The sequence below is a fragment of the Candoia aspera genome, chromosome 7 (genome assembly GCF_035149785.1).
Source record: "Candoia aspera isolate rCanAsp1 chromosome 7, rCanAsp1.hap2, whole genome shotgun sequence".
In the NCBI taxonomy this organism is placed as follows: Eukaryota; Metazoa; Chordata; class Lepidosauria; order Squamata; family Boidae; genus Candoia; species Candoia aspera.
This window is the reverse complement of record NC_086159.1, coordinates 75,762,742-75,782,458: the sequence shown is the minus strand read 5'-3', so window position 1 is coordinate 75,782,458 and position 19,717 is coordinate 75,762,742. Positions and strand designations below refer to the sequence as shown.

Here is a 19,717-nt window from a genome sequence, read left to right as displayed (position 1 = left end):
AGGGCTGTATCCTCTCAACCTACCTATTCAACTTGTACACAGAACACATCATGTGACATGCTGGGCTGGATGAATCCAAGGCTGGGGTTAAGATCGCTGGAAGAAACATCTCAGATATGCAGATGATACCACTTCGATGGCTGAAAGTGAGGAGGAACTGAGGAGCCATATGACGAAGGTGAAAGACGAAAGTGCAAAAGCTGGGTTGCAGTTAAACCTCAAAAAAACCAAGATTATGGCAACCAGCTTGATTGATAACTGGCAAATAGAGGGAGAAAATGTAGAGGCAGCAACAGACTTCGTATTTCTAGGTGCAAAGATTACTGCAGATGCTGACTGCAGCCAGGAAATCAGAAGACGTTTAATTCTTGGGAGGAGAGCAATGACAAATCTCAATAAAATAGTTAAGAGCAGAGACATCACACTGACAACAATGGATGGGTGATATTCTAGAGGTGACGGACTTGGGGGAGCTGGGGGTGGCGACGTCCACATAAAGCAGTGGTGTTCCCCGTAGTAACATATGGCTGCGAGAGCTGGACCATAAGGAAGGCTGAGCGAAGGAAGATAGATGCTTTGGAACTGTGGTGTTGGAGGAAAATTCTGAGGGTGCCTTGGACTGCCAGAAGATCAAACCAGTCCATCCTCCAGGAAATCAAGCTGGACTGCTCACTTGAGGGAATGATATTAAAGGCAAAACTGAAGTACTTTGGCCACGTAATGAGAAAACAGGACACCCTGGAGAAGATGCTGATGCTAGGGAGAGTGGAGGGCAAAAGGAAGAGGGGCCGACCAAGGGCAAGGTGGATGGATGATATTCTAGAGGTGACGGACTCATCCCTGGGGGAGCTGGGGGTGTTGACAACCGACAGGAAGCTCTGACGTGGGCTGGTCCACGAAGTCACCAAGAGTCGGAAGCGACTGAATGAATAAACAAAACAAAGCATTTATAATAAAAAGATTTGCCCAGCTTAAATCCGGTCACATTTTGGTCAAAGGCAGATGCGGTTTTCTGCAATCTTTGTATAGATAAGCTCCTACTTAGGAGAATGAAAAAAGACATATGTTGCGTTTTAGCAAAAGGTAGCCAGAACTAAATTCATATAACCAACTTTCACGAAATTGCACCAGTTGTTGCTTAGGGCAAAGAACCAGCTGGTTGCACACATTATAGTTAAAATACTTCTGCAGTTTTTGTTTTTGCTTTTTTCACAAGAGCGCCCACTTAGATTTCAACATGCTTTAGTTTTTCAGATGGGAATTTCCTTCAGGGTGTTAATCAGTGGGTGATCTTTTCCCGTCATCAAGTCTTGGACATGAACTTCCTGAATGGTTGGAAGACTTTCGCTTGATGAATAACATCGGTTGTGCCGTCACCAAGGCGGCAGACAAGCAAAAGAGGCGATATATATGTATATAAATAATATGTGTATCCTGTGCTGAGTAATTCCAGATGGGTCTCTAGGCTGTTATCTTGGCTGTTTGCTGTGGAGGAAATCCTATTTGTGAGCCAGAGTTGCAAGATTCTGGCTATTTGTGGTCACTTTCAGTTCTCTGGTGATATCCTGAGGCAGTGAGTCAGAGAGCGCACACACAGCCCCTGCACACCCACTTCAGCATATCAAGGAATGTTCCCAGACTGTTAGATTTTGGCTGAGGAGCTGACACTGTCAGCTGGAAATCAGCACGCCTGGCACCTGGATTACTGTGTTAATTACGTATGGTGTTAGATGTGTACAAAATACATCTTTAAACAACAATTCCATTACAGAGGCCATGGTGGATTGCACATCTGGACTCCAGTGATGTCATCCAGCTGATGCTGGGATATTTTCCTTCTTTCTGGCTGTCCTTCAGTCCACTTCCCCAGAGATATATTTCTTTCATCTGCTCTCCGAGCCTCCCATCCAATCTGGTATTCTTTCTTCGGTAGCCATTAGCTCTTGCGAGGAGGGAGACCGAGTAAAAATGTACAATGAGATTGGGGATTGGTTGATCTCAAAATCAGTGGTGAAAAACCTCTCCATTTTAAGAAACTTTGTGGGTGATACAAATGTCAGTGTTCTTTAAGCAGAGAAAGACGTATGTGTCACAAATACCCCCCTCCCCCCCCTTTGAATTCATCTATAAATGATCCAGGTCTTCATATGATGGACCATAAACCAGGTATTGACCAATGGTTTTGAATAAATCAAGACTATTAGAACAAATACACAAATAATTCTGTGTATTTTATAGCTGCGTATGAATGCAAGGCTCGTCCCTCAGCCTTCTTGTCCTGCTTGAGTTTATTTCTTTTAGATTCTTTGAAATGGTCATTTTACAAATCATATTACTATCATGAAGCATCATCTGTTTTCCAGAGTGAAGGGAATATGTTTTCCATATAACCATCCCTAAAAAATAAAAATGGCAGACAGCTATGGCTCAAATCTTTATTAGGAATGTGTTCAGTTGTCTAGGAATTGAGGTTACAGAGGAGGCTAAAGAAAAGTTAGACCATTGTTTCTCAACCTCAGCAATTTTAAGATGTGTGGGCTTCAATTCCCAGAATTCCCCAGCCAGCTGGCTGGGGAATTCTGGGAGTTGAAGTCCACACGGCTTAAAGTTGCTGAGGTTGAGAAACACTGAGTTAGAAAATGAACTGACAGATCAATGTTTTGTGACTGCCTTAGCCCATCCATTTTGTGAGTCTGCTCATATCATGCTACCACTCTCCTAATGTATATTTGCACGCAAAAAAAGATGGTCTTCCCTGCATTATTATAATATCATTAAGCGGTTGTCAAATTATGTGGGCGTTTTAATTAGGAATCCTTCTGTCAGGGAACGCTGACAGATTCGGATAGATAAAAATTAGTAACTTCTGAATATGGAGTGGGAGGATGGAGAGACCACAACTAAAAGACTAATGAAGAGTCAGAAGTATATTGAGAGCTGAAGACACCGGCCTTGTCAACTCCATATTGCCGATGTCAGTCTGGTAGAGGGGTGCAAAACATTTTGCTGTCAAAGTATCACAACTCCAAAACACTGAATTCTGACCTTACTGGAAGAGTGCTGATGTGCCTCCTGTTTCCTTGTTTCCTACTTTGAGCTTACCAGAAGCGTTCCTATCTCAAAATCAAATGTTCCTATATTTGCCTCAGATGTTCTGCACAACTTTGCACTTTGCAGAGTACTTTATGTTCAAGCAATACACCTATATCCTTCCTCAGAATTCTCACATTCCTCTTGTGTGAATGCTTTATGGGACCAATTTTTTCTCCTTGTGGGCAAGACCCATCAAGAGTGTCCTGCTGCACTCAAGGGTCCCAATGGTCATGGAAATGCAACTTACTCACAGGGCCTATTTCAGGGATCTCAACTGAGTATGCGATGGATGCAGATTGCTACTGTGAACCCAGTTCGAGTCAAGAGACAAAGATGGGTGTGATCAGCTCAGTGCTAAAGTGGTTACATGAGATGCAGCTGCAGAACCCTAACACCACTTTGCGAAACTTCCTGATGGGAAGTTGTGCGGAAGCAGGTTTTTATTGTTGTTGGCCTGCTGTAGGAGTGTCCGTGAGACCAAGATAAATCTTTAGTTTGCAGATGTCTGATGTTGCGTGAATATTAATAAGTCTATGATCTTCCAGCCTGAATTATGTTAAAGATGTGGTGTGTTGAGAATATCTTCTATTAATCTCCATGTGATGAATGGGTGATGAAGCAATGCAACGACACAAGCAATACCTGTTTGTTTTGGTTTATTTATCCCTTGGCTGCACCTCTGCTGCAAATGTGGGTCAGCCGCCCTAATGCCATCATTGTTCACCAACAGGTTCTCAGGAGTCCGATAGTTCTCAGTCTGCCAAGAAAGACATGCTGGCTGCCTTAAAGTCCAGGCAGGAAGCCCTTGAGGAGACTCTGCGCCAGCGCCTAGAGGAACTGAAGAAGCTGTGTCTCCGAGAAGCGGTAGGCAGCAGAAAAGCTTCTAATCCTACCCACATGGTTTCTCTTAAGGTGCAAGATAGAGGCAGTCATGCCCAACAGCCACCTCTCATAGCACCTCTGCCTTGAAAGGTCTCATCATTTCCAAAAAATCCACTTGTTCTTAGTGAAGTCAGCGAACAATGTAAATGTAAGAAACCATTGGCTGCTGAAATGTTAGGTTAACTGGGAAGAAAACAAGGCAGGAAAATGAAATGTCGGGTCTCAGTTTGATCTGTTCTGGTGCACACAATTTACCAAACTTTAGGCTTATGTAAGCTCTGATACCTAACATGGCTCACTCAATGTCCCTCCTATAACCTATTTGATATAGATCAGTTAGGATATTTGAGGGACCAGCTTTCCCAGGTTACATCTACCCATCCCATCAGATCCATCAGGAGAGGCATGTTAGGTCCTGTCTACTAAAGACTGTCTTCTGACAGGACCCAGGAAGAGAGCCTTTCCTACCACGGCGCCCACCCTTTGGAGCAGCATTCCCCCAGAACTGAGATTGGCACCCACCCTTCTGGTGTTTAGGAAGGGCCTGAAGACTTGGCTTTGCCACCTTGCCTGGGGATCTGGTAGTGTTGGTGTAGAGCCTGCTAAATGGCTATATTGTTAGTAAGTTGGACTGCCCTCTTGCAGATTATGTTTTTTATGGTTTTAATTGTTTTTAATGTGTTTTAATGGTTTTGGTTGTATGATTTTGGTTATTTTTTGGATTGTGTTTTATGTTTTAACTTTGCGAGCCACCAAGAATCATGTATGGGAGATGGGTGGCTATATAAATTGGACAAACAAAAAATATCCTGTGTTCTAGCCTGATTGAATAATTAAGATTTAGTTAGTCATTCACATGTACATTACACACCATATTCCTGCAGGCTTCAGAGGATGTGGATATAACTCCTAAGTTCCTCTGTTGCTGATATCTAATAATTTGAATAAAATAAAATAAATCAGCCATTCCTCTGCAGAAGATAGAAAGCTGAATCAGCTTGGGAAACCCTTGCATGTTGAGTTACAATAGGGAATGAAAAAATAGGAAGGCCAAAGGTCAGATTTGACTCTTAATGCACTCCAGGCCTGAATTTAATTGAAATAGATCCAGTCTTATTGGTAGTCACAGATAATTGTGCCATTTATTTATTTATCTGATTTATACCCCACCCTTCTCTTTAAGGGACCAACAGGTGAGCACGTGGATGTTCTGCTTGTGTTAGAACAGAAAGGAAAATTGCTTAAGCTGACACATGGAAAAACAGATCTTTAATTAAATAAGTATTTGACTAAGTTGTATTCATTAAATTTTATTACAGTTGCAGACCAACATAATTACTAAGTTATTTATATTGGTTTTAAATGATTGTCCAGATAATTTAAATGTTGCTTCAGCATGATGGGCAGTGAGTTGTCTGCATTATGCAAATGAGATAAATTTGCATAATTCATCCTGCATAATTCCTTCTGAATGGAGAAGAGGCAAGGATGTTTTTTGCAGAAGCCAGTTCCTGATCACTGGGATTCTTGTTCAATCGCTGTTCTTTCTGAGATTTCCATGGACAGTGAAGCACATGTTTTCCTTTATGGATGCTCCATGCGTGTCTCTTTCAAACAGGGGTTGACATTTTTCAGAGGCTGATTTTTGCATCTAGAATGCAGCGTGATGTTCTGTGCACCTTTAAACTCACCACTGTTTAAAAACAGAATCCATCAGGTTTTGCTCTAAATCCTTTCTAACCCTAGGAAAGACAATTCATGGAAAACTGCTTTTCAGCCAAGGAAGTTAAAGGAAATGCTTGACTGGTTGAACCTCACAGGGGCATTTCTTTTTTCTCAAGTGCTCCTTGGGCTTGGGAGCGAGACAGTGTGAGTCAGGGGTACAAGGTCGGGTGAGGTCACCCAAGAGGGATGCCTTAACGTATTTGCTTAAATCGCCTGCATGACATGTAAGCAAATTAATCCTCCTCTAATTTTGTTCTAAACTTCTCTCGTTGCTCTCCCATAAATCACTCCTCATTGATTTTCCTGTGGGAATTGCTGGCTCAGAAAGGGGCTAGCCAATTGAGTCTGGCCCCTAACCATTTGCAACAGTAGCATCATATTTCTGCAGGCTTCAGTTCGTTACTCGGGCTGCTTAAATTACAGGAGCCAGGCTGCTAACAAATGGTTCATTGTTTCGCTGTTCTGTGTATCCTTTTAAAAGTTAGGAGCAACCTCAGAGTCTTGCACACAAAAGGCCAAGTTCAAGATTAATTCTTTACTCCTGGCTGGGCCGATAATCTTGTGTGTGTGTTTTCAGATTGGAACAGCCCTTGTGAAAAGTGTTTCAACTCTGAATTTGTGCATATGTGCATGGGTGTAAGAGAGAGAGACGGATGAATAAATGGATGGAGAGACAGATATCACCAAGGGCATCCACAGTCATCGTTAAAACAGTCAAGAATCAGCCCCAACAATGTGATAAAAGCCCTGCCCCTTTTTAATGTGTATTGTGTGTGTGACACATGTAAAAACGGTGCAGGGCTTTGATTGCGTTATCTTGACCTTTTTGTGTCATCATCTTGACTTTTTGACACCATCCCCTCAAATGTCCCTGGGTACCACATATGAATACATTGATTGTATTTGTATACTTCCAGACTCAGAAAACAACCCCAGGAGTTTACATGATAAAAACATGAACTATAATAAAAACCTACAAGCCAATAAAAGCCCAAATCTACCATAAATCAACAGAATTATCATAATCGTTCATTCCTAAATATAGGATTGTCTGACACTAGGACAAAGAAACTCTTGAAACTTAAAACTTAAGTCTACCACCCTCTGCACAACTGTATATTTCTAGAAGGATGCATGCTTCTAGAGGTGTTGCCATGATAGGACAACTTAAGATGGTGAAGTGAGCATTTGTTGTTTGTAAGAATTTGTGTTTCTGCCAGTGAAGTGTAGGCAAGTTCTAACTGATCCAGATGTTTTGGCCAATTCGCCTGATTCATTAACTGTTCTATTTATTACACAACTGTTAGGGTTTGTGTTCTGTACAGTATGTTTAAAATGTGTATGTTGGCTTGAGGTTAATGCAAACAGAAAAACAGGTATAAATTTAATACTACAGTAAATACATTTTTAATCTACAGAGTAGAAATCTTAACTCCGCATGATCTTCATGTTAAGAAGTCTGTTAGATTAACTCTCATTGAAAAAGGGCAGAATTCCATCATGGCACCCCAGCATAGTGGCTCGCATTTCTGTGTTCAAAGGCTTAGCTTAACTTGTGAAATACCAAGTGCACCTTCCCTGATGATCAGGAAAAGAGCAATGGCGGGGGGGAACTCTCTTCAAAACTGAGTTAGGCAAGTAAGTTAGAGGTCATACAACTTGACTTGCCTTGGTCAAGGTTTCACAGAAAGAATTTAGGGTTTTCTGCCTAGGGGAACCTCTGAGTGCTAATGATGTAAGTCGACTACAAGCATGAACCTTTTTCTGCAAAACATGCAGTAGTGCCTCCATACTTCATTTGGAATGGCATTTAATTGGCATTACACTTAATGGTGTATAAGCCAGATGTATAGCACAGGTCAACTAAAGCACAGTATCAGCTGCATGGCAAGCACCAATTCTCTTTCCTTCTGAAAAGTCCAGAACCCTCTGCTCAGTGGCCTCCATCTCTGAAGGGAGCAGGGTCTGCTTTGTTATTTTAAACTAATCAGTCCAAATGACCTTTCAGTCTAGCTCTAGACTGAAACCGGTATTGGACCTAGAAGGGTCAAAGGGAGAGATTCAGGTAAGAGCTCTAGGCATCTCATCACAGATGCTAGAAAAGCCATTCATACAGAGAAAACCAACAACTGCAAACTTTAAGACTTAAGCCATACAGAGAGCAAGATCCAAGAATCAAATCTGACTTTTTTTCTCCTGTCTGGGCATCATAGGAGATGATTCATTTCTCACAGAAGGAGTGGTTGGCACCTCTGTGTTGTTCTTGTAACGCACAAGTCTGGTCTCTGGCCCTTTGCTTCTGATCCTGCCCAGTCTAGCTCTCATGCCAGCCTTATTTGAAATTTAGCACCTGATCAAATCAGACATAAATCCAATTCTCTTAAATTGAATGAAGTAGCATATGGCAGACAAATTTATGAAGCTATTGTTTTACTACAATGACTTAACACAAAATGCTTGAGAGTGTCAGGAAAGATATAAATTATTATTAAAGTACATGTGGATTTTCAGAGATCATATATCAACCATCAGTTCTGGAGCCACAAACAATTGATTTAGACCAAGAGTGAGACAAACCATGGGAGAGTTAGAATTAGATTAAAATATAAAAATTTGACAGATATAGTTGGTTGATTGATTGATTGAGAAAGGATGGATGGATGGATGGATGGATGGATGGATGGATGGATGGATGGAAGAAAATGTGCCTATGCACATTTAGAATTTATTTCAGTTGGGTCTTTAAATTAGGAGGTTAAGTCAAGCACAAAGGGGTGGGGCTTTGATCACCCAGTTGTAGCCACCATCTTGACTTTTTAAACACACCCCTTCCCCCCATGAATGACTGCACTCGCTTAGAAATGTTAACAAGATGGGGGGGTTACCACCATATTCTTTTCTCTCTTTCACAGATGCATCAATGAATGCCTGAAGGGCACCAGTATTGATTGAATGTTGTTGATTTGACACAGGTTCACAAAGAGCCCTGCTAATTAACTCCTGGCTTTGATATGTGATTTCAGGAACTTACTGGAAAATTGCCAAGAGAATATCCCCTCAACCCAGGGGAGGAACCCCCAATCGTGAGAAGAAGAATTGGTACTTCTTTTAAACTGGATGAACAGAAAATGCTACCCAAGGGAGAGGTAATGACCCACTTTGTGCTGTAGTTAGTTATCAGTTAGTGAACGTCTGAACTCTTAAAAATGCAGGTCTACAATATAAACATAAACCTCTTTCAAATCTTTTTAACTGATATGCATCCCAGCCCAGGAGAAGGCCCTCTGATATCCACAAGGCAGATATTGGGGGGACCTTCAGAAGGGTTTCTCCAGATTTAAAATTCAGGGCACATTTATAATATAGCTTGTCAGCTGTTAATATGCAGCTCTTTTGATACAAGCATCCCATGACCCATGACATATGCAAAGGCGATAAAATATTGCTTTGTTTAATATGAAAGAGTGTGAAATTGATGTCTTGGGACTGCAGTGAGCACTTCAAACATTACATTTTTATCTGTACCTAAAACTGTAGCAAACTCATATCCGTTCTTGCAGAATCACGTATTTTGCAGTAAGGCTGATTTTTACTTTTTCTCTGCTTAGAATGTGCAATGGCTGTAAGGCTTCTTAAAGTCCTTTTAGGAGTGTCAGACTCTTAGAATTTCAGTGTGAACTTCATCTACAATTCAAAGATCAAATGCACTTTTTTTTTTTTTTTTGACAAGCTTAAGCAGGGTTTTTAATCCTTTGTTTTCAGTGGATGTGGGAGATTTTGGGAGGGGGGAGAACAGAAGTGTGGGAGTGGATGCGAAGGAGAAAAGCAGATCAGGTTCCAACATTTATGTATTGTGTGGAATATATATTTAATCAGCTCACTGTTGACAGAGATCATAAAACCTTCAAAGCAAAACTTTAAGCGCACACAAATAACAGCCATTCAGCCAATTGCAGCGTGAGAAGCGCTATAGTTACAGACTTAACGTAGTGGTGAATCATCACTAACATCAAAAGTTCTTTTTGAGCTGAGCCAAGGACAGCTATATTACCTCGATGAGGGATGAAGTCAAGCCAGCATCAGCTCCTTCGGTCCATATGCACATGGATAAACTGAAATAGGAAATACCTCTTTGATGTGTCAAAGCCAGCTTCCAGTCTTCCATCACACATAGCATGATTAGAAACAGGTCTGAGGGATAGAAACAGACTTGATTTTTAATAGCTGTAAGAGGAATCAGTTTAACCACTGATTTCTTGGTGGTGTCACAGAAGCATGTCTTTTCAATTGAATTGATAATAATTTCAAGATGGTGTGAGAGGAATACTAAGGTGACATCAAGGAATACAGGTGCAAGGGTAGTCAATCCCCATCAGGTAGTCCTCTTTGACCAGAACATGGAAAGATGCCTGGCACATAAGTGATGTCCCTGTGTTCAGTGAGATTGGTGGTGTGGGTAAGACCTCCTTCCACACACCAGTCAACAGTGGAACAGCTGATGGAGAAGTTGGGGAAAAGATAGCCAAAGTATTTCTCCACCTCTCCTGTGTTTCTGCTGAGGCTGTCCTTCTAAAGAGTCGACAGCTCTGAGGGGCATGATGTTCCAGCATAGCCTGACCTTCCAACTTGTTCCTGTAACTTGTCTTCAGATAGGTATTGTTTAGCCAGTGCTCCAAGAGTTTTGACTGTGAATTAGAAACATGTCATAGAAGGGAAAATCTGGACCATAAGGCCCAGGACGCGCATGCACACACACCAGCCCAGAAACATGTAGGAAGGACCTGGGATTGGTGGATGATGTTTTTTTCCCATGCTAGCACTGTTCCTCCCTTAGATGCCAGGAAGTCTAGCCAATCTAGTAGCCACCATTTAGCCATGTCCGGAGTAGCATCGGACTTGCCTATAGAAAAACAGCTCCTAAGTAACATATCGCGAACTGAATCCCACATCTCACTAAACTAGTGAGGCTGGATAGAATATCTGGCATTGTGATTCCTGTCATCACTGACATCAGGAAGCTTGAGCTTCAGAAGGTGAAGTGGCTTTAACAGTAGCGTTGTGATGCCTTCAGTGAAAAGTTCTTTGATGGACTTCCCTGATAGACCTTTTTCAGTGATCCAGTGCAATCCAATACCAATCCAGTGAAACTAGCTCACAGAATGGCAGACCCTGAGACACACTGACCACTGAAACTTATTTCCTGTCGGACAGGAAGCTGAACTGGAACGCTTGGAAAGAGAATTCGCCATTCAGTCACAGATCACTGAAGCTGCTCGACGCCTAGCCAGCGAGCCCAACGTCAGCAAGAAGCTGAAGAAACAAAGGAAAACTTCCTACCTTAATGCACTGAAGAAGCTTCAGGAGATTGAAAATTCCATCAATGAGTACCGTATCAGATCTGGGAAAAAGCCAACCCAGAGAGCCTCGCTGATCATCGATGGTAAAGGACATTGACATTCCATGATATCCTGGTATTTTCTTTACGTGGGTTGGAGTTTAGAGAAATGGTAGATTTCAAGGGCCTTCAAGAAATAATGGGGAAACCATTTCCAGGAAAAGAGATTCTCAAAGTATGATGGATGGAAGTCCACCATGTGGCCTGCTGCAACCGCCTCATGTTCATGGTCCAGAACGTCCTCACCCCCTCAGCAACTAGCCACATTAATTCAGGACACTGACAATAGGAAACAGGGCTCAGGTGCAATTACTGATTGTGAATCTGCATATTTGCGCTAACTGGAGTTGCAATCTCCCACAAGCAGCCCCAAAGGAAAATGGGAATAGGAGAAATACAGTGATGGATGGGATTTCACTGGTCTTGACATCCATTTGCACCTACTCCTCAGTACTCAAAGGTTTCTGTTGAAGAACTTTTTTGACCAGCAGTTTGCGCTAAAGAGTTGGGATTACAGCATGGGAGTTGGGATTACAACACAAAATAATTCCAGTGGTAATATATGCTTAATTTTGGATTAATTTTCTCAGTACAAAATTTTAAGATCCCCAGTTAAAGGCCACTGATTTACAAAGCTGTTAAAAATGGTCAAATTAGTGATAAACAGGCTTATCAGTGGCTGTTTATCATGAATGAACTTCATTGTTTAGGGCAGTGTTTCTCAACCGTGGCAACTTTAAGATGAGTGCACTTCAACTCCCAGAATTCCCCAGCCAGCATGGCTGGCTAGAGAATTCTGGGAGTTGAAGTGCACTCATCTTAAAGTTGCCAAGGTTGAGAAACACTGGTTTAGGGGCAGTAGTCAAATCATTGCCTGCATGTCCTGCTTGTGCATTTCCTGGAAACCTTTGCTTATAAGAAATAGCATGCCAGAGCAAGCATGGAGAAATAGGTGGCCTTCCAGGTTTTGCTGTCCTACATCTCCTAGAATCCCTGGCCACTGGCAATACTTGCTTGGGCTGTTGGGAGTTGTAGTACTGCAACATCCAGAGATCCACAGCTTCCGCATCCTTAGCCTAACAGGATGGGTCTAAAGAAAGATGGCTCTTCTTTCATTATCCACCTTCTGGTATATAAACCCTGATGAACTTCCTTGTTGTTGATGGGATCTCCTCTGTATCTCTTTGCTTTCTAGATGGAAATATTGCCAGTGAGGACAGTTCCCTCTCAGATGCTCTTGTTCTGGAGGATGGTATGTAAAATGTTTCGGAGCCTTATAATACAGGTACTCCTCGACTTACGACCATTCGTTTAACAGCCGTTCAAAATGACAACAGCACTGGAAAAAGTGACTTACAACTGGTCCTTACACTTACAGCCATCACAGTGTCCCTGCGGTCATGTGATCAAAATCCAGGCACTTGACAACCGGCTTGTATTTACGGTGGTTACAGTGTCCTGGGGTCATGTGACGCCATTTGCAACCTTCCCAGGGGGCTTCCGACAAGCAAAGTCAATGGGGGAAGCCAGATTCGTTTAATGACTGCAGTGATTCACTTGATGGCTGTGGCAAAAAAAGGTGGTAAAGCCAGGCATGACTCACTTAACGACTACATCGCTTAGTGACTGAAGTTCCAGTCCTAATTGTGGTTGTAAGTCGAGGACTACCTGTATTCTGTATTTGATCAGAAACTCTTCACTGCAAATTTTTTAAAAAGGCAATGGTATGTCAAAAGAATTAAGAGAGAACCTGTCTGAAACACAGCACTGCTTCCAAGCACAATTTACCACTGCAGGCCTAAATGGCTTGATCCAGAATATCTGAGGGACCTTTTCTGCAACAGTCCTCTCCGCTGGGACTTTTTCCCAGGTGGGGGGTTGGATTAGTATGACTCCTGTCTTGTTTAGTTTTAGGCATATTATGAAAATATTGGGAGGGAGGCTACCTGGAGCTGGATTAATTTTAAATATACTACACCTCCCTGTGTTTGAAGTGATTTTCATGACTGCTTTAATTTGCTGATGGTGTTACTTGTAATGACGTTTTTTAAAAAATGTTTCAGCTTTTGATTTGTGGGTCCCCTGAGGGGGGCTCTTTTTTTTTTTTTGATCAAAAAAGGTTACCCAATTATTTTAGTTCGTCAAAAACATGGCACATCAATATTTTATTTCGGCATTGTGTGTCTGTATCCACACGCATCAAGACACATCCAGGGGGCCTAACTCAATTAAATAGACCTTTTTGCCCCATACTTGCCCGCTTGCCAGATTTATAACCTTAGCCAGGCTCCTTGTGACAGGACACTGACATTTGATAAAAAAAGGGTGCCCTGATGGCAGTAAAGTAATTAAACCAAGGAGTATTAATGGACTTCGGATACTCTCTTCCCCTTCCATTCCAGAAGACTGCCAGGTTACCAGCACAATATCTCCTTTACAGTCGCCTCACAAAGGACTTCCTCCTCGTCCCCCCTTGCACAACAGGCCCCCCCCTCCACAATCCCTGGAGGGTCTCCGGCAGATGCACTATCACAGGAACGACTATGACAAATCGCCCATTAAGCCCAAAATGTGGAGCGAGTCTTCCTTGGATGAGCCTTACGAGAAGGTGAAGAAGCGTTCTTCTCACAGCCACTCCAGGTGAGTCCCTAGCAGGAGGGGCGGTCCTCCCAGCAGTCATCGGATTTTATCGTGCCCTTTCGTAGAAGTAAAGCAGAGGTTCATCTGCACATTCCAGGGCCACACATAGAAATACCTTCACGCGTCGTCAGGCTTTCCCTAAAGTTTCGGCGTAACTTAGGGCTTTAACTCTGGAAGAAACCGTGGCGGAATCTGCTGCCTGCCGTTCTGGAGTGAATCCGGCTAATGTTTCTACGGAAAGAGGGTGGATCTTTCCCCAAAGTGAAACAAAAATATTATTCGCCAAGGATATTGCAGCATTCAGCAGCTGACTAATATACCCTAAAAGGGTGCATGTGTACCTGTGCTTGTATATACAGTGGGTGTGCGTGCGCGCATGCACACGCTCGTGTGTGTGTGTGTATGACAATTAATTGGAAGGGAGAAGAAACTAGGTGAAGAAGATCACATCAGCATGCACATCTTTCTTTCACTGCCCTTTTTAAATGCCTGAATCAATACCTTCCATATCTAAGGCCTGAATGCACCAGTCTGCCCCAGGCAGTGATGTTCTCTCAGTCTCCATCCAGCTGCTAGGCTGGCAATATTCCTTTCGTTTGACTTCCCCAATCTGGCGACCTTTGGATAAACTGGAACTTGCCATGTCAGGACATCTGGAGAGCGTCACATAGGAGAAGACTCTTCTAGCAGCTGTTGGGATGGTGGCTGGGAAGGTTTGCTACTGCCCACTTGAAGGATCCAAATACGTACAGTAGGTAGAGGTCATGCCCCTTTAGTGGCGTGTGTAAAGATAAAGAACGGTTCGGTTTTGAACTCGTCATTGTCTTTTATTTGCATTAGTCACAAGCGATTTCCCAGCACCGGTAGTTGTGTGGAAGGTGGAGGAAGCAACTCTCTTCAGAACAGTCCAGTAAGGAACCTCCCTCATTGGAACACCCAGTCCAGCATGCCATCGACACCAGATCTACGGGTACGCAGTCCACATTACGTGCATTCCACTAGGTGAGTCCTTTCGTCCCAAGATTTTCTCTCTTCCTATTCTTCTGTTGGACTCCTGGCATATACGCTTTTAATACAAGTTAATAGCGACGTGGGAGAAAAATTGTACTCGAGACATTTTGAGCTCAACATGGGCCGTTTCAACTTCACCAGAAGTGTTCTGACGCTGTTCTGAACTTGGAACACTTCCATTAAGGCCAAATCCACCTCAGAATACAAGTGGCTCCACCTTCACTAGGCTTGTCCTGATGCTGCTGAGCCTCTCTTCCAAGGTGGACGCCCTTCTCACCCAGGACAGGAAGCACCAAAACATTTCCCTCTGAAGACTGCAGCACTAAGAGTAGGTCAAACACACCAGGGTCAAAACATTTTGCCCTTTCCGTACGTATCCCCAAATCATGTAGCTTTTGCTTACACTTCGTCAGAGTGATGAAGAGCCAAACTGAATTGTGTTTGAAGTTCAGCTAAAGATTTAGTTGAGAGATGGAGAAAGAGGGGCATGTTGCTCATGGAATCAAGCTAATCTGCGCTAACTCTGGGCTAGAAAAAGATCTGGATGGGTGGTTGATTTGATGGCTGGGAATTCTGGGAGTTGAAGTCCACACATCTTAAAGTTGCAAAGGTTGAGAAACACTGCTTTAAACCCAGAATTAATTTAGGAGAAGGTTGCCATCATCTTATACTTTAAGGTTCACGTTCCTCGCCTTACAAAGCTCTGTTTCTTAAGGCAGTGTTTGGTCACTAGTTAGATCAGCTGGGTGTTCATTATCCTCTTCTCTTCAGTGCTCGGTTGCCACTACAAGCTGACCCATAGCTGTCTCAGAAGCAGAATCCTGGGAACTCCCCAGTTGTGCTTGGGGTCTGATCCTGCACAGGGACAGCCCCACCTGCTTCTGCTCCTGAAGACCCTGCAGCTACTCGCATAGAGGATCTTGCTATCCACTGGCAGATCACAGCAGGGAGATGAATACGTAATGCTTTAACCCTGCTTTGCCTCTGCGCTGGGAGCAAGCCTTAGGCTGTGCGTATATTCAGGCCTTGATTGTATGCCTGGACACTGATTCTCCATCACACTCCCTTCTTGTTTGCACATTGTGGGAATGGGAGGAAAGGGGGAACCCCTGTTCAGGTCGCATTTACTCTCCAGTGGAGATGGCTTGGATCCCCAGTGGGTTGCAGTTTGTGAAGGCTTATCAGGGTTTAAAGGCTCCTTCTGCCGTACTTCAAGGGATGTGCCTCTGAGCCCTTGGTATCCACAGCTTCCCCTTCAAAGGCCAGAAAATAAACTCTGGACAGGGAAGAGTCAATTCAAATCCAGCCCTCCTGGTCAGCAGAGAAACGTCGGCAGTCTTCCCTTCCGATTGTGAACACCGTCATCCAAGGGGGGGGGGAGAGGTATGATGCGGGTGTGCCAGGAGAGGCTGGGCTCCCAAGACAGCTGCTGATCTAATCCTACATCTGGCGCAGTTCCTTCCCCTCAATTTCAAAGAAAATAAAATCAGCCAGCAGATTTTGGAAAGTGGAAAATGAGCAGTGTGGTTCCTCCCACTCTTCCATCCTGCACAAGCTGGGCCTTGGTTTTGCTGATGCTTTCTGGATGAGAGTATTCTGCATCATTGTGCAGGACCAAGTAAGCAAGCAAGTGACCAGAGGATTGTGCAAAAGCTGGTTCTGAGGCAAGCAGCACCTACTTAAGAGCAAGGCAAATCTCCGTCCCGGTATAACAGGCACTAGCAGTTTCTAATTATCTGCTACCTCTGCTCACAAATGCAGGTATTCCTCGTTTAGTGACCGTTGGCAGTTACAACAGTGATGAAAAAGTAACTTTGTGACCAGTCCTCGCATTTACGACCTTCGCAGGTCTGTAAAGCAAAGCAAAGCTGAAGTCAGATCGTAAGCACCATCGTGGTTTCAAGTAGAGGCCGCTTCACTTAATGGCCAAGTGGCCATCCCAATTGTGGTCGCTAAATGAGAACTAGCTATCTCCTGTAAAGACAGACTAAAGCAGCTTTTCTGAAAGGCTTTCACATATCTGACTTTCACTGTGTGTTGTGCGTGTGCCTGCTGGGTGGCAGTTTGGGTTGAGGGATGTAAGGCATGCTGGAAGGGGCCTGTTTCCCCCAAGAGTAATGATGTCTAGAGTCTTAATTCTTTTTTTCCCCCCCTTTCTGTCTCTCTGGGCTTACAGATCGGTGGACATCAGTCCTACTAGACTGCATAGCTTAGCTCAGCACTTTAGACACAGGAGTTCTAGTTTAGAGTCGCAAGGCAGGCTTCTCGGCTCGGAAAACGAGACCGGGAGCCCTGACTTCTACACCCCCAGGACTCGTAGCAGCAACGGGTCGGACCCCATGGACGACTGCTCCTCCTGCACAAGCCACTCCAGCTCCGAGCATTACTACCCGGCCCAGATGAACGCCAACTACTCCACCCTGGCGGAGGACTCGCCCTCCAAAGCGCGCGAGCGCCAGCGACAGCGGCACAAGTCGGCCGGAAACCTCGTCTGCTCCAATTCCGGGAGCATGCCCAACCTGGCCGCCGGGAACGGGGCCAGCCACCACGGGGTCTACCTGCACAGCCAAAGCCAGCCTTCTTCCCAGTACAGGATCAAAGAGTACCCCCTCTACATCGAAGGGAGCGCGACGCCCGTGGTGGTGCGCAGCCTCGAAAACGACCAGGAGGGGCACTACAGCGTGAAAGCACAGTTCAAAACGTCCAACTCGTACACGGCGGGGGGGATGTTTAAGGAGACCTGGCACGGAGACGAAGTGGATTCCGTGCGGCTGACCCCCTCCCGCTCCCAGATTATCAGGACTCCTTCCTTGGGGAGAGAGGGTCACGAGAAGGGACCGGGGAGGACTGTGGTGTCGGACGAGCTCAGACTCTGGTACCAGCGCTCCACAGCCTCCCACAAAGACCACAGCCGGTTGTCGCACACAAGCTCCACTTCGTCGGACAGCGGCTCCCAGCACGGTGGCTCCCCTCAAAGCACCTTCGTGGTGCACAGTAAGGTAGCCAGGATGCCTCCGATGTGCAAAGCAACGTCAGGTAAGCGGGAGGGGCTGTCCTAACTTAGAGCGAAGCACCACGCTGAGACAGTGTCTTGGTCTCTGGTGTTTATTGAACTGCTCTAGTAGACAGAAAATCCTGCCAGAATGAAGGAGCATGGGAAACCCACTCAGATAAACCCAAAACCCAAGGCGGGTCTGTTCTGTGTCCCTTTGAATGACAGCTCAAATTCTCTCTTACTACGCATGCGTTTCCCCCCCTGGATAGGGGCCCCTCCTGCTCACCATCCATACTCATGACAGGGATTCTGGGTTGAGGTTGCATTTGAAGGAATGATTCCCAGACCCCTCTGATGGGGCAGTGAGAAATAAAGAGTGTCTGCTGGTAATAGGAGGATGGTGGTGGTGATGGTGATGGTAATGATTATGATGATTTATTAAACTTGTACACCATCCAACTCTCAGTGACTCTGGGCAGCTTGCAATTACAATAAAATCAAGAGGACGTAAAAAATAAAGATAAAAGATGGAAGGGCGATGAAGGAAGGGGTCCCACTCTTGCTTGCCAACGGCCTGGGTGAAGGGCCAGCTCTCCACGGCTCCTCTGAACAATAGCAGGGTGGGGGCCATCTAGAATGGGGGGGGACCTTGTTCGAGAGGGCAGGTGCTGCTAGAGAGAAGGCATTGTTGAATCAAAGGAACACAGAGCGTGCCAACCCTGCAGGATCAAATTGTCTGGGCAGATGTTATGGGAGGCAGGTGGTCCCTCAAGTGAGCAGGCCTGGTGCCATGTAGGGCTTTATAGGTAACAAGCAGCACCTTGGATTGCACCCAGAAGCAAAGGGGCAATCAGCACAGCCCGCGAAGCAGAGGTGCTACATGGGCATTCCGAGGCAAGCCCATCACTGCTCGCAGCTCCTCATTCTGGACCAGCTGAAGCTTCTGGGTGGTCTCCCAGGGCTGTCCCTTGATGATGGTGGGTTGCCTGTCTGCATGATCTGCCTCTCGTATCAAGCAGAATGAGTCAGTGGGAAGCAGGCAGTGAGTTCCTGTAAAGAGGTTACTCCTGAGATCAAAAGTCAGGGCACTGCAGAGGCCAGGTGACTTCAGATTCTGATTTTGCCATGATCTCAAATAACCTCTTCTGTCTCAGCCCTGGCTTTTACACAAAACATTGTATATTACATAGATCATACCCCAGGGAGACAGTTCTTTTGGTAAGAAACTGAATGCTAAGAGTTGTTATTTAAAGCTGGAAGCAGATTAATATTGCTGCCACTGCTGTAATTAGAGTTTCTCAGATGCGTAAGAACTTGAATCCTTTCAAAAATCACAAACAAAGAATGCTGCCCAAGTATAAGCAGCATCTTAGCTAATCATTATGTTTGGTAATATTTACATATCCAGTCTTTTATCTACACAGCAAATTGGGGCAGAGCACGCCAGCTGGGGCGGAAGGGAGGAGGAGGGATAGTAAGAAGCCTAAAATGGGCACATTTAATATGGGAATTAGTCTACCAGGTCGCATGTCTGGAACAGCTTTCTCTCTGCAAAACAGGGTCTGGTCTGGAGATGGGAGAACACCAGAATATCCCAAAGCTCCAAGCTAAACTGGGATGTCAAAAAAGCATTGGAAGGAAGCAGAGGGAACACCTGCTGGACTGTTCAGGGGTGCCACAATTATGCAGTCGTAGTTTAATCTGTGCATCATTTCATTTGCCAACATGTTCATAAGGGTAAACCGACTCTGGTTATGGCTCTTAATATTGCCTTAAGACATGCTCCAGCAGCCCTCACCAACCGTCCAGTCCAGAGAGATTATGCACCATCTGTCAACCCACCCAAAACAGATGGAAGATTTTTAAAAGTCGCTGCACGTTTTTCCTCTCTTTTGTCAGATGAAAACAGTTCACAAAATACAGTCTATGCAAGTCTGTGCACATTTATGCTTGCACCAACCTGACTTAGCTCTTTT

General features: G+C 44.5%; 1 protein-coding gene across 3 annotated transcripts in view; it reads left to right on the top strand.

Annotated features, from left to right (window-relative positions):
- Positions 1-19,717, top strand: part of FRMD4A (FERM domain containing 4A) — a 291,903-nt gene that overhangs the window by 261,378 nt on the left and 10,808 nt on the right. For all 3 annotated transcript variants that reach the window (XM_063308199.1, XM_063308198.1, XM_063308200.1), the window contains exons 15-21: positions 3,824-3,957; positions 8,724-8,846; positions 10,912-11,140; positions 12,291-12,347; positions 13,498-13,735; positions 14,576-14,737; positions 16,923-17,782. In XM_063308199.1, coding sequence (XP_063164269.1) covers positions 3,824-3,957; positions 8,724-8,846; positions 10,912-11,140; positions 12,291-12,347; positions 13,498-13,735; positions 14,576-14,737; positions 16,923-17,782 — 1,803 coding nt within the window. The remainder of the gene's footprint in view (positions 1-3,823; positions 3,958-8,723; positions 8,847-10,911; positions 11,141-12,290; positions 12,348-13,497; positions 13,736-14,575; positions 14,738-16,922; positions 17,783-19,717) is intronic.